General features: G+C 39.7%; 1 protein-coding gene across 3 annotated transcripts in view; it reads left to right on the top strand.

The window, feature by feature from the left end:
- crbn (cereblon) overlaps positions 1-12,921 on the top strand; it is a 34,389-nt gene extending 21,468 nt beyond the window's left edge. Inside the window, exons 10-11 of one of the 3 annotated variants that reach the window (XM_057846677.1) lie at positions 2,169-2,300; positions 12,320-12,921. In XM_057846677.1, coding sequence (XP_057702660.1) covers positions 2,169-2,300; positions 12,320-12,350 — 163 coding nt within the window. In that variant the 3' untranslated portion in view covers positions 12,351-12,921. Of the gene's footprint in view, positions 1-2,168; positions 2,301-5,896; positions 10,679-12,319 lie in introns of those variants that run through there. The other 2 variants (XM_057846675.1, XM_057846676.1) reach the window with 2 other exon arrangements.

The following is a 12,921-nucleotide window of genomic DNA, read 5'->3' as shown; positions in this document are numbered from 1 at the left end:
GGTATGGTCATGACAAATAACAGTCTTGTGCTAAATGGACTATGAAATATTCAAAATGCATTTATTCAGTACGACATGGCAAAATTACTCCATAATGGTTAAAACTGTCAACTTCTTGCACCTCCCGAACGATATTTTATGCCACCGGAGTTAGTCCGGCTTTTGTCATTTCCCTGACCTGCAGAGCGTAAACAAACCAGGAGACGTGTTAGACAGCTGGCATGCTAACCAGAAGCGAGCGGCATTTCAAAGTCTTATTCTCGCCTTTCGAAGCGAAAAGTCACACAAAAGTACCCCAGTCATGTCTCATGGCAGCAGGGTTGTCAATTGTCTTCACCGATCGATTGCCCCCGCCCCCCCCCCCCCCCCCCCACCTGTTTATTTATTTAAAGTGATTGAGATCTGATTCATATTTGCAATGTTGACCTGGCTGAATACAACAGCAAAAATGTAATACAGTTAAATTAAAAAAATAAAAAACATGGCATGTATAGTCACAAAGTCCTCTTCCATAATATGAAAAGCTTGCTTTACAGACAAGGTAATTTTATCCTAGAGATCTGCTAATGGTCAGTTTTAACCAGCCTTCCCTTAGAATTGTTTCGCACTTTTAGGTAGACATTCCTAATGGCTGTCATCAGCCAAATTATAGTAACATCAGACGTGATTACTTCGCCAGGAAACTGAAGTTAGATCATAACGCAGCTCAACCTTATGTAACGCCGACGTGACACTTAATTTGTGTCACACTCTTTTTTTTGAAACTGTCCAGACATGCACTGGAGCCTTTATGGCTGAACTGCATGCACTTGTATCCATTCAGAATAATTGCTTTCAATGACCGGTTATGTGTTTGATGGATATGTTTCATTAAATGTTGACTTTTAAATTGAAGTTGTATCTTGAACCTGCCGTGTGAAAAGCTTGTTTCATCACAGGCCACGTTGTAGTTATGGTTGCCCTCCAGGGAGCTGATGATAATTGCGGAATTAAATAAATGTACAAGTCTAAGTGGTTTTAATGTTGGTTTTTCACTTTTTAAATGAAAAACAAACTGCGTATGTTTGGTTTAAACAGGAACAGATTTAATGACATTTCTTATAAAACGTGGAGCTTGTCTTTTTTTTTTTTTTTTTTTTTTTTTGTAAAATATACATCAATAGTTCTAGAAGATGAAGGATGGGGACAAGTACAACATTAACACTGTCAATAGCGTGATTTGTTGTGCTATAAAAACACTAAAAACAGCATTAGTTATAGCTCGGTCCCCTCTTGAGGAGGCGGGGAATGGTCATTTAAATTCTGTAGCAAGTTATACTACCAAGCTACTACTTTTTTTTTTTTTTTTTTAAATATAAATGCTGCACTCCTCTTCACATTTTTTGCCATTATGACTAATTTCGAGTACTTCATTTAGTGTTACGGGTTGCTTTATCACTAGCCATGTTTACATGCTGACTTTTATTCATACCGATTCAAATCATTCCGAGTGGAAATTTCACATCAGCTGTTTACATGTCACTTCATCTATTCCGATCCAGCGTTTACATGTGACTGCCTTTATTCCGAAAGGACGTTTGACAACTGCCGTCTGACATGCGCAGATTAATCAAAACAAAGCATCACGTTGCAAAACATGGAGATCGATCGTCAGATCAGCTGCTGTTTTAACTTTTCGAGTGGAAACAAAACTTCAGAATGATACGCCGTTCATTTAAAAAGTTGTGTGGGTGCGCTGTGCGTGTGCTTGGAAGCCATGTTGCAAGTGACGTTACTTACGTCACCGAGTGACGTCACCACGTCAGTACGGAGCATGCGCAGAAAGAACGCAACCAGACACCATTCCGCTTCCCTGTTTACATGATATAATTTTACTTCTAATCGGTTTGGGAAAAGGAATATTCCACCCCTGTGAATCGGAATGAAATTCCATTCGGTTTGGGCCTGTTCATTCCGAATGAGGTGTTTATATGGAACACATTTATTCGGTTTGAACAAATATTCCGATTGTAATTGGAATATTTGGCTCCATGTAAACGTGGCAATTGAAACATTGGTGATAATCAGAAAACGGACTTTAAGTATCTCACGTCTCTATTAACTTAATGAGTTAAAAATGTATTTGCGCTTTTGGATACCCCTGATGATTTGCGTCTGTTATCCTCCAGCTTGTCCCTGTATGGCCCCATGGCTGCCTATGTCAATCCACACGGTTACGTCCATGAGACTCTGACTGTCTACAAGGCTCAAAACCTCAACCTGGTCGGCAGGCCATCCACACTCCATAGCTGGTTTCCAGGGTAACTTGCTCTTGTGTTGCTCCCGCACCCGCTGTGATAAATTAATACGAAAACTTGTGTGTGTATGACTCAGAAGTGCCGACAAGCTTTAGTAGCAAAAAGCTACACGCTATAACCAGTTTAAAGACACATAATCTGTTGCTTTGCAAGAATCTGTTTACATTCACAGCATGTATGTATTATATAGCAGCTTGGATGAACAGTGAAGAAAATAAGTATTTAAACACCCTGCTATTTTGCAAGTTCTCCAGCTTATAAATCATGGAGGGGTCTCTACTGTGAGAGATAATCCAGAAATCAGAATGTATATTTTTTAGAACAATGTATTCAAGTGATACAGCTGTAAATAAGTACAGTATTTTTCGGACTGGAAATCGCAATTTTTTAAAAAATTGGGTGGGGGTGCGACTTATACTCTGGAGCGACTTATGTGTGAAATTATTAACACATTATTATATCATTTCACATGTTATTTTGGTGTTTTGGGGTGACACTGATGGTTTGGTAAACTTGTTAGCATGTTCTTTATGCTATAGTCATCTGAATAATTCTTAATAGCTATGTTACGTTAACATACCGGCCACGTTCGCATTTCGCTGTTCATGCATCATGTAACATTATCACACTCTACACTTATTCAGCATGTTGTTCTCTATTGTATTTTTATTTTAAATTGCCTTTCAAGATGACATATCTGTTCTATGTTTTGGATTTTATCAAGTAAAATTCCCCCAAAAATGCGACTTATACTCCAGTGCGACTTTTATATGTTTTTTTCCTCTTCGTTGAGCATTTTATGGCTGGTGCAACTTGGTGAACACCTGAGAAAATGAATGTTAATATTTGGTACAGTAGGCTTTGTTTGTAATTACAGAGATCAAACCTTTACTGTGGTTTTTCACCAGGTTTGCACACACTGTAGGAGAGATCTTGGCGCACATCTTCTCTAGATTAGTCAGGTTTCTGGGCTGTCACTGAGAAACATAGAGTTTGAGCTCCCTCCAAAGGTTTTCTATTGGGTTTAGGTCTGGAGACTAGCTAGGCCATGCTAGATATGCTTCTTACGGAGCCCCTCCTTGGTTTTCCTGGCTGTGTGCTTCGGGTGATTGTCATGTTGGAAGACCCAGTCGAGACCCTTCTTCAATGCTCTGCCTGAAGGAAAGAGGTTGTTCCCCAAAATCTCACAATACAAAGCCCGAGTCATCCTCTCTTTAATACAGTGCACTCATCCTGTCCCATGTATAGACCCTACCCACGTGACGTCACAACTCCGCCCTCCTGACTGGTGCCGCCCAATTGTCCGTCAACACATCGTGTTTACCTGTTACGGCTACGTACATTCCTCCTATTTACGGCGTGTTTTTCTGCTCGTTAACATTAATAATCAAAATGGTGAAGGCGTGTGTGGCGGTCGGTTGCAATAACAGAGAAGATAGACGGAGAGACTTGAAGTTCTACCGGATTCCGAGAGACCCGGAGAGGAGAGAGCGAGATGGGCTGCTGCAATTCGACGAGAAAACTGGGCTCCAAACGATTTCCACAGATTATGTAGTAGTCATTTTATATCAGGTAAGATGCATTTAATATATATTTAGAGGGTTTTGGGCTGACAACCACAATTAAGATCACTGCTAGGCTAATCGCCGACAACATACACGTATGTATGTAGTGAGAGTGCTATTGCTAAACCATATAAACATTAAAAGCCCTAGCTCCATTGACAAATGACATGAAATACATTAGACTTGACAGTGGATGTTAGCAAGAACAAAAGATTTTGAATTGAAAATTTCGTAACTCACCTTTCCAAGCACAAGATAGATTCCTGCCGAATTTTCGTGGACGAGGACCTGTTTCACCCAACCAGCAACGAAGTATTTATAAGCCTCCAAGCTCTTAAAGTTTTTCAAACTTTCGTGAGAATAGGCTGATTTTGTGTGGACAAGACAGTTGTAAATATCAGGGTAGCTAGCAGATGTCAGGCAAATACGGCGAAGACAGCGGGTCGAAAAACATCGATTTAGGCATCAAATATGGATCTGGCGAATGGATAAACTGAAGCTTTTCCACATAACGCCTTTTATGCAACGCATCCAGTGAGTTTACGGCATCCAAAAGCACCGGGTCTTCCATGAAATGCATTATAAATTGCTCGATCAATTGAGGCCATTGATAATACAGACACAAAATGACGGACAAGGGGGCGGAACAATACAACGATCACGTGATTTTGTGACGTCGGTGGGTAGGGTCTATAGAAAAACACCCCGAAGCATGATGCTACCACCCCATGCTTCACAGTAGGGATGGTGTTCTTTGGATAGTACTCATTATTCTTCTTCCTCCAAGCACGGTTAGTGGAATTACGACCAAAAAGTTCTATTTTGCTCTCATCTGACCACTAAATTTGCTCCCATGACTCCTCTGCATCATCCAAATGATCATAGGCAAACTAAAGAAGGGCATTGACATGTCCTGCTTTAAGCTGGGGAACCTTCCGTGCCATGCATGATTTTAAACCATGACGTCTTGGGTATTACCAACAGTAACCTTGGAAACGGTGGTACCAGCTCTTTTCAGGTAATTGACCAACTCCTGTGATGTAGTTCTAGGCTGACCTTTTTTAGGATCATTGAGACCCAACAAGGTGATATTTTACATGGGGACCCACTCCGATTGAGATTGACCGTCATGTTTAGCTTCTCCTATTTTGTATTGATTGCTCCAACCGTGGACATTTTTTCACCAAGATGCTTGTTGTGGAGGTGTACAATTTGGTCTTGGCCATGTTACAGGTTTGAGTCTTATTGATTGTATGGGGCGGACAGCTGTCTTTATGCAGCTATTGACCTCAAAAAAGTGCCTCTGATTCAGGATAATACATGGAGTGGAGGTGGACTTTTAATAGGCGGACTAACAGGTCTTTCAGGGACAGAATTTTAGCTGATACATGCTCAAATACTTATTTGCTGCTGTATCACACAAATAAATAGATAAATAATAATAAATTTTAAAAATCATGCATTGTGATTTCTGGATTTTTCTTTATAGATTATCTCTCTAACAGTGGACATGCACCTAGATGGAAATTTCAGATTCCTCCATGATTTCTCAGTGGGAGAACTTGCAAAATTGTAGGGTGTTCAAATACTTATTTACTTCACTGTATAGTGCCTTTTAAGCAACCTGAGCAAACTTTGATAGTCATCAAGCGGAATCCATGCATCTTTAAAATTAGCATTTTCAAGTCTTAAAAATAGCTTATATTTCAATGTAATTGCACAAAAACATCAACACAACACCAACCCAAAATCATGTTCATTCGCTAATTTGATAGAGGGGGAAAAATCACTAATTTATTACGCTGTTCTTCATTTAATTGTAAGGGCATAGTGCCGGCGCCAGCTGCCCACATCAAAGTCTGCGCTCACGCCAACCCCCTATTGAACAAAAAGCCTTATATAATCAAACGACTGTGATTACGAGCATTGATGGAAGCAAGTAAAACTTTGTGACATTTACTGTATAGACCGGCACATTAAAAAAAAAGGCTTTTTAAACACATTGTCTGAATACAACACACCTCTCCTGCTCAGGTACGCTTGGACAATAGCCCAATGCCGAAGCTGCGGCTCCCACATGGGTTGGAAGTTCACGGCGACCAAGAAGGACTTGTCTCCGCCTCGTTTCTGGGGTCTGACGCGCTCAGCCATGCTCCCCCGTATCCCCACTAGCGAGGGCGACGACGAGCACGACGGCTCTCGTCTCTTCTGCCTGTGACATCTGACCTTCTTTCCCCGTTGTGTACAAATTCCTGTCTGGTTGTGTCGCCTCCAAGTAATCACATCATCACATGCTGTCACCCTTGGCAGTAAATCCATCATATTAGTGGGAAAGGTCATCCAACCTTTACGTGGCACTTCAGCAGCATATGCTATAGGAGGATGACGGGTTGTTCTTAAAGCTTCTTTATATGTGAATGCACTCGTGAAGACAGAGAGGCCCGCTTTCATTTGTGGTCGTTTGAGCATGCCGCTCCATCATGGCCAGCTGTTTGCAGACTCATGGGGTTGTGCTTAGACCCTCCAGCTTTGTCCTCCAACCTGGCAGAGGGTTTTGGAGCTTGTCTGCTTCACTCATTAGAATCCGTTGTACTGTGCAAACAGTCTATCGGAATGCCCATTGAGAAAGCAATTTGTGCTTTATGAAGCATTTCATGGACACTGTTTGATTGAGTCTGGTCAAGCTGACTACCGGTAAATGGATAATTTCGAACCTCAGAACTAAAGCGGTTGTATTTTTGTATGTAGATGAGGCGGTGATGACAAGTAATGGGCAAATACATGTCGAGGCCTTTTTTTTTAATTGAGAGTGCTTTGTGCTCTAATGGTAGCAATGACCCTTTTTGAAGGTCAAGGCTCAGTTCGATGAAGGTAAGTATTTATCCATCATTTAAAATGTTGCTACTGATTAAGGCTTTCAAAGCAACAACAAGTGTACAGTATGTTGATTAAAGGCAAAATGATGCGATTGCAAACTATGATGTAAGAGGACTCTCTTGAGGATGTAATACTGCTGTTTTCAGCATTGTCAAAATGTGTTGCAAGATGCTGGTTATGTGTTCATCCTTAAAGTATCCTAATAAAAATTGCACTGAATGCAGAATGTCCCGTTGATTAGGATGTCAATATGCTGTTTTTTGGGGGAGCGGGGGGTTGTGCTTGAGATGTCAAAGTCAAATTCACAGTGGGCCAAATTTAAAAACTGGTAAAAAGCGGTTGTTCAACTAAAATTTTTTTTTTTTAAATTGACAGCAATTCTGCATGCTTTTCCTTCTCGCTACAAAAGTATGTTAATACTTTTCGAATTAAAACATACAGCTTCTGCTTAAAGACCGCATTGGAAACAAGGAAAGGTTATTGTCGTAAACACAACCAAATTTGAAATACATGATTGGTTTTCGGCTGTTGTGGAAATCTTTTTCATAGGCCGTCAACAAAACAACCCCAAAAAGAGAGTACCGTATTGGCCCGAATATTAGACAGTGTTTTTTTTGCATTTAAATAACACTGAAAGAAAGAGGGGGTCATCTTATATTCACGGTCTAGACATTATACCCATTCACAACACTAGATGACGCCAGATATCATTGAAGGGATGTTCTGTCATGACAGATCTCAGCTACTCTTCCCATTCACGACGCTAGATGGCGGCAGATATCATTGAAGCGATGTTCTGTCATGACAGATCTCCGCTACTCTTTCAGTTTAACCAGTTTGCATTATTTTATTGCAATGTTTTTCCTTATTCAGATTTGTTTCAAGACTACAGTTACAGTTAGACTTCACTTTGATGGTTAATGCAGTTATTGCAATTTTGTTGTTTTAGCACAATAGATTGGTTTATTTACATTTCAAAAACCAGAAGCCATTCATTTACGAATGTGATTGCACTTTAGTTTACATATTTAAATGTTCAGACTAGTGATGCACGATAATGCATTTTTCAACCGATACCGATAACCGATAATTTCCTCCTCATTCCAACCGATAACCGATAATGTCAATCTGATAATTCTATTAAAAGATTTATGTAAAATTTTAAAGTATACACAAAAGAAAATATTACTGTGCAAAAATATAATTTATTGCTCTTTTTTTCAACATAGAATATGAACAAGTTGTCAATTCCAACATCTAAATAACGATAGATTGTCTGACATTGTGTAATGGTAAACTTTTGGCAACAATTACTTAGAGTAAATACCTAAGTTGCATAAAAATGCCTTTAAAAGTAAGCCATTCCTAACATATAACATTAATACACTGCAAAATATACCTCCTTAAAACTAGTCAGTTTTAAGTGTAAATCTATTGGAAATAAGGGAAATTATCTGCCAGCGCTTCAAGTGTATTTCGCTCAGATTTCATGGAAGAAAAATAGCTAGCTGAAAATAATCTTAACAGCCTTATTTTAAGCAATACATTATTATACTTCATCCTAAAAAAAAACTTGGAAGAAGAAAAGATTTTGAATAATATTTGTGGCTACAGAATATTATTGTTATTTCATTACAACAGGAATGTGCATATTTAAATTGGTAAGTGTTAATAAGTGCCAATAAGTTTTGATTATCTACTGTGACTGTAATTGAGCAGACAAATAAGTTAAATTAATTTGAAAAGTGATTGCTAATGTTATATGCTTTGTTGCACACTGTGAAAATGATTAACTCAAAAGAGTGAGATGTCACGTACCCATCCTGCAGCGCTTTGTTTACATTTGCGGCACTCACGACATTTGGTTTACAGCAGCTAAACTGATACACGGCAGTACTATTTGGATGGAGTTGGAGCTCGCATCTCCGTGCGTGTTGTTTTGTGCCTGAGTTTTGTTAAGCCGAAAATAAAGGCAGCGTTACAAAGTCATCTGACCGCTCGTCATTTTACATACTGAATGCATTATTGACTGGCTGACTTCGTTTTCTCCATGTTTAAATTATCATGTAACCACTGTGCCGTCATGATAAGCTTGCTTACTGGACATCACTTTTCCAAATGTACGTGGTGAAAATGTGATTGGCATGTTTTTCATGAAGAATGGTGGTGGTATAAACTGCATTATTTTTTTATCCAGGGCTTTGGCTCTCGGGTCATTTCGGTAAAAAAAAAAAAAAAAATCGTGTCTCGTCTCGGCGGCGGCTACATTCGTACCGGATATTCCGCTCGCACCGGCCGGTTCGCCGTGGCGTATTCGGGGCCTGGCTCTGCTCGCACGGCGTGAGGGAACGCTCGAGAAACCGGGGTGTTCGCCGGAGGTCCAGAGGCCGGGGAACCGGGCTCTGCCCGCCCCGCCAACGGCGAGGCGGCGGCGGCCTGCCGGACCGGCCAGAGCGGCGGGCTCCGTCGGAAGACGGCTACTTGCCGACTATCGGTCTCCAGTCGTGCCGGTTTTTAGCCTTAGACGCGAGTTTACCACCCGCCTTGGGCTGCTTTCCCAAACAACCCGACTCTGTATCGTCACAAGCCCCGTAGTTTAACTTTGTGTTTACAATAGCTTTAGCATTCCCGCGAGCAGCAGCCTCGTATTCGTTCCAAAAATCTTTGTGATGCAGTTTTAAATGGAAGCTGGGTTAGTGGTTTTGAATGAGGACGCTTTCTTTCGGCCTCGTGGAACTTCTAAGGTACGTTCCGCAGATGGCGAGAGCGTCGTTTTTTTAGTAACAGCCGCCATAATATTCAACTATTTCTTGTCGTGTAACTCCGCCTCCTCAACCCCTCCTCCCTCAGGGGCTTCAGAGAGGGGAGGGGTTGAGGAGGCGGCGTGCTGAATTCTTCGGTTGTGTACATTTGGAGGCTAAATCAAGTATATAATTATCGGATTGCATTATCGGTTGAATTTTTTTATTATCTGGATTATCTGTGTGACGTCATAATTGCCATTATCGGCCGATAATTATCGGCGACCGATATTATCGTGTATCTTTAGTTCAGACATTAAGATTTGAATGAGGCAAAATAACATGCTTTTTCTCTCAAATATATTGTTATAATTATTTGTTTAGGATGTAATTATTTTCTGTATAAAAATGAATTTGGTGTTCAAAAAGTCTCTTTTTCAAACTTGAGTCTTGAGAAAGAGGGGGTCGTTTTATAATCAGGGCCGTCTTATATTTGGGCCAATACAGTATTTCATTCGAAACCCAATTTATACGCTATTAACAATCTAACTTTAATCATTACTTTGATGGGCCTCACTTCATAGAAAAGACCTTCCCATGCTTCATTCGTTACACCCATGTTGACATTGCACACAGGACAAGTCTGTCGATTGCATTAGTGAATAGATAATCTGTTTTACAAAGGTTCTGTTTTCCAACTTTCATTTGGCCAGCTCTAATACACATTTAATATGATCACTTGGGCCAACCATAATTACGTTGTGGGCCAATTCTTGCCCACGGGCCTGAGTTTGCTATATTTTGTCGTCCACGTGAGCGTCAAATACAAGTGCACCAACTTTTTTGTTTGTTTTGTTTGAATTGAAAGTCAGGGACACAGACTGTTTACTTTTCGACAGTAAATTCATGCTCATTAGCTGTTTAACATATTTCCATAACAACATAGTCAACTTTGGTGTTTTTGTTTTTTCCAAAAGGAATCATCATGAGCCGTCCTCACCTATGTTCACTGCGTGGGCTACATGTTCTTTAGACGCATCAATAATCTCATTTTGGATCCTCTGATCACTTTTCCACTCCCACTCAAATGACAAATCGAGTTACTGCTGATTCGTGCCCAGCTTTATATATATATACCATAGACTTCATAATGTATTGACGGGACACGGGGCGTACGGCCGATTAATCTGAGTGGAAACACAGAGCTTTTTGCGTTGAAAATTCTTGTGAGTAAATCTCTGAATTCTTTATAGATATGGACGTAAAACAGTCTCCATTCTTGGTTAAAAGCAAAAAAAAAAAAAAAAAAAAAAAACCCAGCAGTTAGCATTTATTTTACGTAAATATGTGGAATGCGCTACTAGTCTTTAAGCCACTGTGGCGCCGCCTTTTCACCACAAAGAGCTTTTTATGTTGAAAATACTTGTGAATAAATGCGTAAATCCCTGAATTCTATAGATATGGACGTAAAACAGTCTTGATTCTTTGTTAAAAGCGCAAAGAACCGGGCAGTTAGCTTTTATTTTACGTAAATATGTTGAATGTGCTGCTAGTCTTAAGCCTCTGTGGTGCCGCCTTATCATCACAAAGAGCTTTTTACGTTGAAAGTTCTTGTGAATAAATGCTCAAATCCCTGAATTCTTTATAGATATGGATGTAAAACAGTCTCAATTCTTGGTTAAAAGAGCAACGAACCGGGCAGTTAGCATTTATTTTACGTAAATATGTTGAATGTGCTGCTAGTCTTTAAGCCACTGTGGCGCCGCCTTATCATCACAAAGAGCTTTTTACGTTGAAAATTCTTGTGAATAAATGCTTATATCCCTGAATTCTTTATCGTTATGAATGTAAAACAGTCTCGATTCTTGGTTAAAAGCAAAAAAACGGGCAGTTAGCATTTATTTTACGTAAATATTGCGAATTATGACGCCAATACCGTTGCATTACAGGTTAATTTCTCCAATTTATTTTTTTCACAACGTTTTAAAATGCATGCATGGTATGAAAAACATAACAATGACCTTGAATCCTCAAACAAATCACTTCTGAGACAATCCTTCCTGTTTGTATGCGGTACAGCTTTCGTACTTTTTCAACCCAAATCAAGAGTTGGATCACTGCGTGTGTTTGAGAATAACTGCGACCGACTGAGGCGGAGTGTGGGGAGTGTGAGTGAAATCTACAGTGCAGTATACACTGTTCACAAAAATGAAAGGAACATTTAGTTCCTTTAATTTATGTGAGCAGTGTATATTAGTTTGTTTTCTATTACCGCCAGTACGCACACGGCTTAAAATATACAGTATATGTTTTCTTTCCCTTGCCTGATCAGACATGTTCTAAGTTTAGTCTTCTTGCCTTGGAACCTTTATTAATTTGTATATTTTACTTGCCCTGGGCAGTCGGGCAGCAGTTAACTTCAAACCCTGTCAGACTGTGTCATCATAATCATCATCATTTGAGAACGGAACGTGACCTCTATGCGCTTTACCTGTGTTTATTGACAGACTTCCAAAACAAAATATGTGAAAAATGACCTGGAGATGTGTGAATTTCCCCTCACTTCCTAAAATGGAAAGAACCAGTGCTAGCCTATGTGTTCACTACTAAATGTACACCTTTTATTGTAATACAGTAGCAAGGTTCGATTCATTTTAACTGATAGGGCTGGCAGCCTGGCAATGAAGAAGAGAATTTAATTTTTTCTTTTTTTTTTTTCATTCATTCAAAGCGATACAGTATTATGCTCTCAATATAATGAAATCTACATTTCAGTCAATTATGGTATGTTGGGTATGTTCGGGAGAACTAACTGGAAAATCTTGTTTTTTTTCTTCAGCTTTTCCAACTTCAGTGAGTGGAACCTCTAAGGTCAGTCAAACACAACCTGTTTCAGGATGCATTTTAAAACTATGTCTCCCAAAGGAAATAATCAAACTGTCGCAGACATAAAATCTTTATTAGCACTGTAAAATGTCATTTCAAATTGTAAATTTGCCTTGCGAGGATACATAAAGCAAAAACAATAAAATACTCTACCTTAACTTTGCTAACAATCCATATGGTGAAACTGAGGTCTTTCTGCTTTAAATATATGCCTGCATCTTTTCAAAAATATTTTCGTCCTCTCAACTTCAACTTCTTCAATTAACAGACAACTCAGTCATCTGTGGAGGCGTAGAGTTAAGTCAACTTGTGGAGGTTCCGCTTCACTTGTTTGCATCATGACAAAGACAGAATTATAAGGTGTTTTATGGTGACTTGAAGTGGTGTATCTTGCAGAGAGTGTAACCACATGGAGCAATAGGTGTACTGCAAATGGGGGCAGAATGAGGGTCTAAAAGTACAGAGTGGTCTCGTTTGGTTTTCGTGCTTGAGTTTCCCTCCAGTTTCATGCACTATGAAACAGTTTGGTGATGTGTGTCCATTGTTACAGCTACA

The sequence above is a fragment of the Corythoichthys intestinalis genome, chromosome 9 (genome assembly GCF_030265065.1).
Source record: "Corythoichthys intestinalis isolate RoL2023-P3 chromosome 9, ASM3026506v1, whole genome shotgun sequence".
Classification (NCBI taxonomy): Eukaryota; Metazoa; Chordata; class Actinopteri; order Syngnathiformes; family Syngnathidae; genus Corythoichthys; species Corythoichthys intestinalis.
Note: the sequence above shows the minus strand (reverse complement) of the source record. Positions and strands in the feature narration are given on the sequence as shown.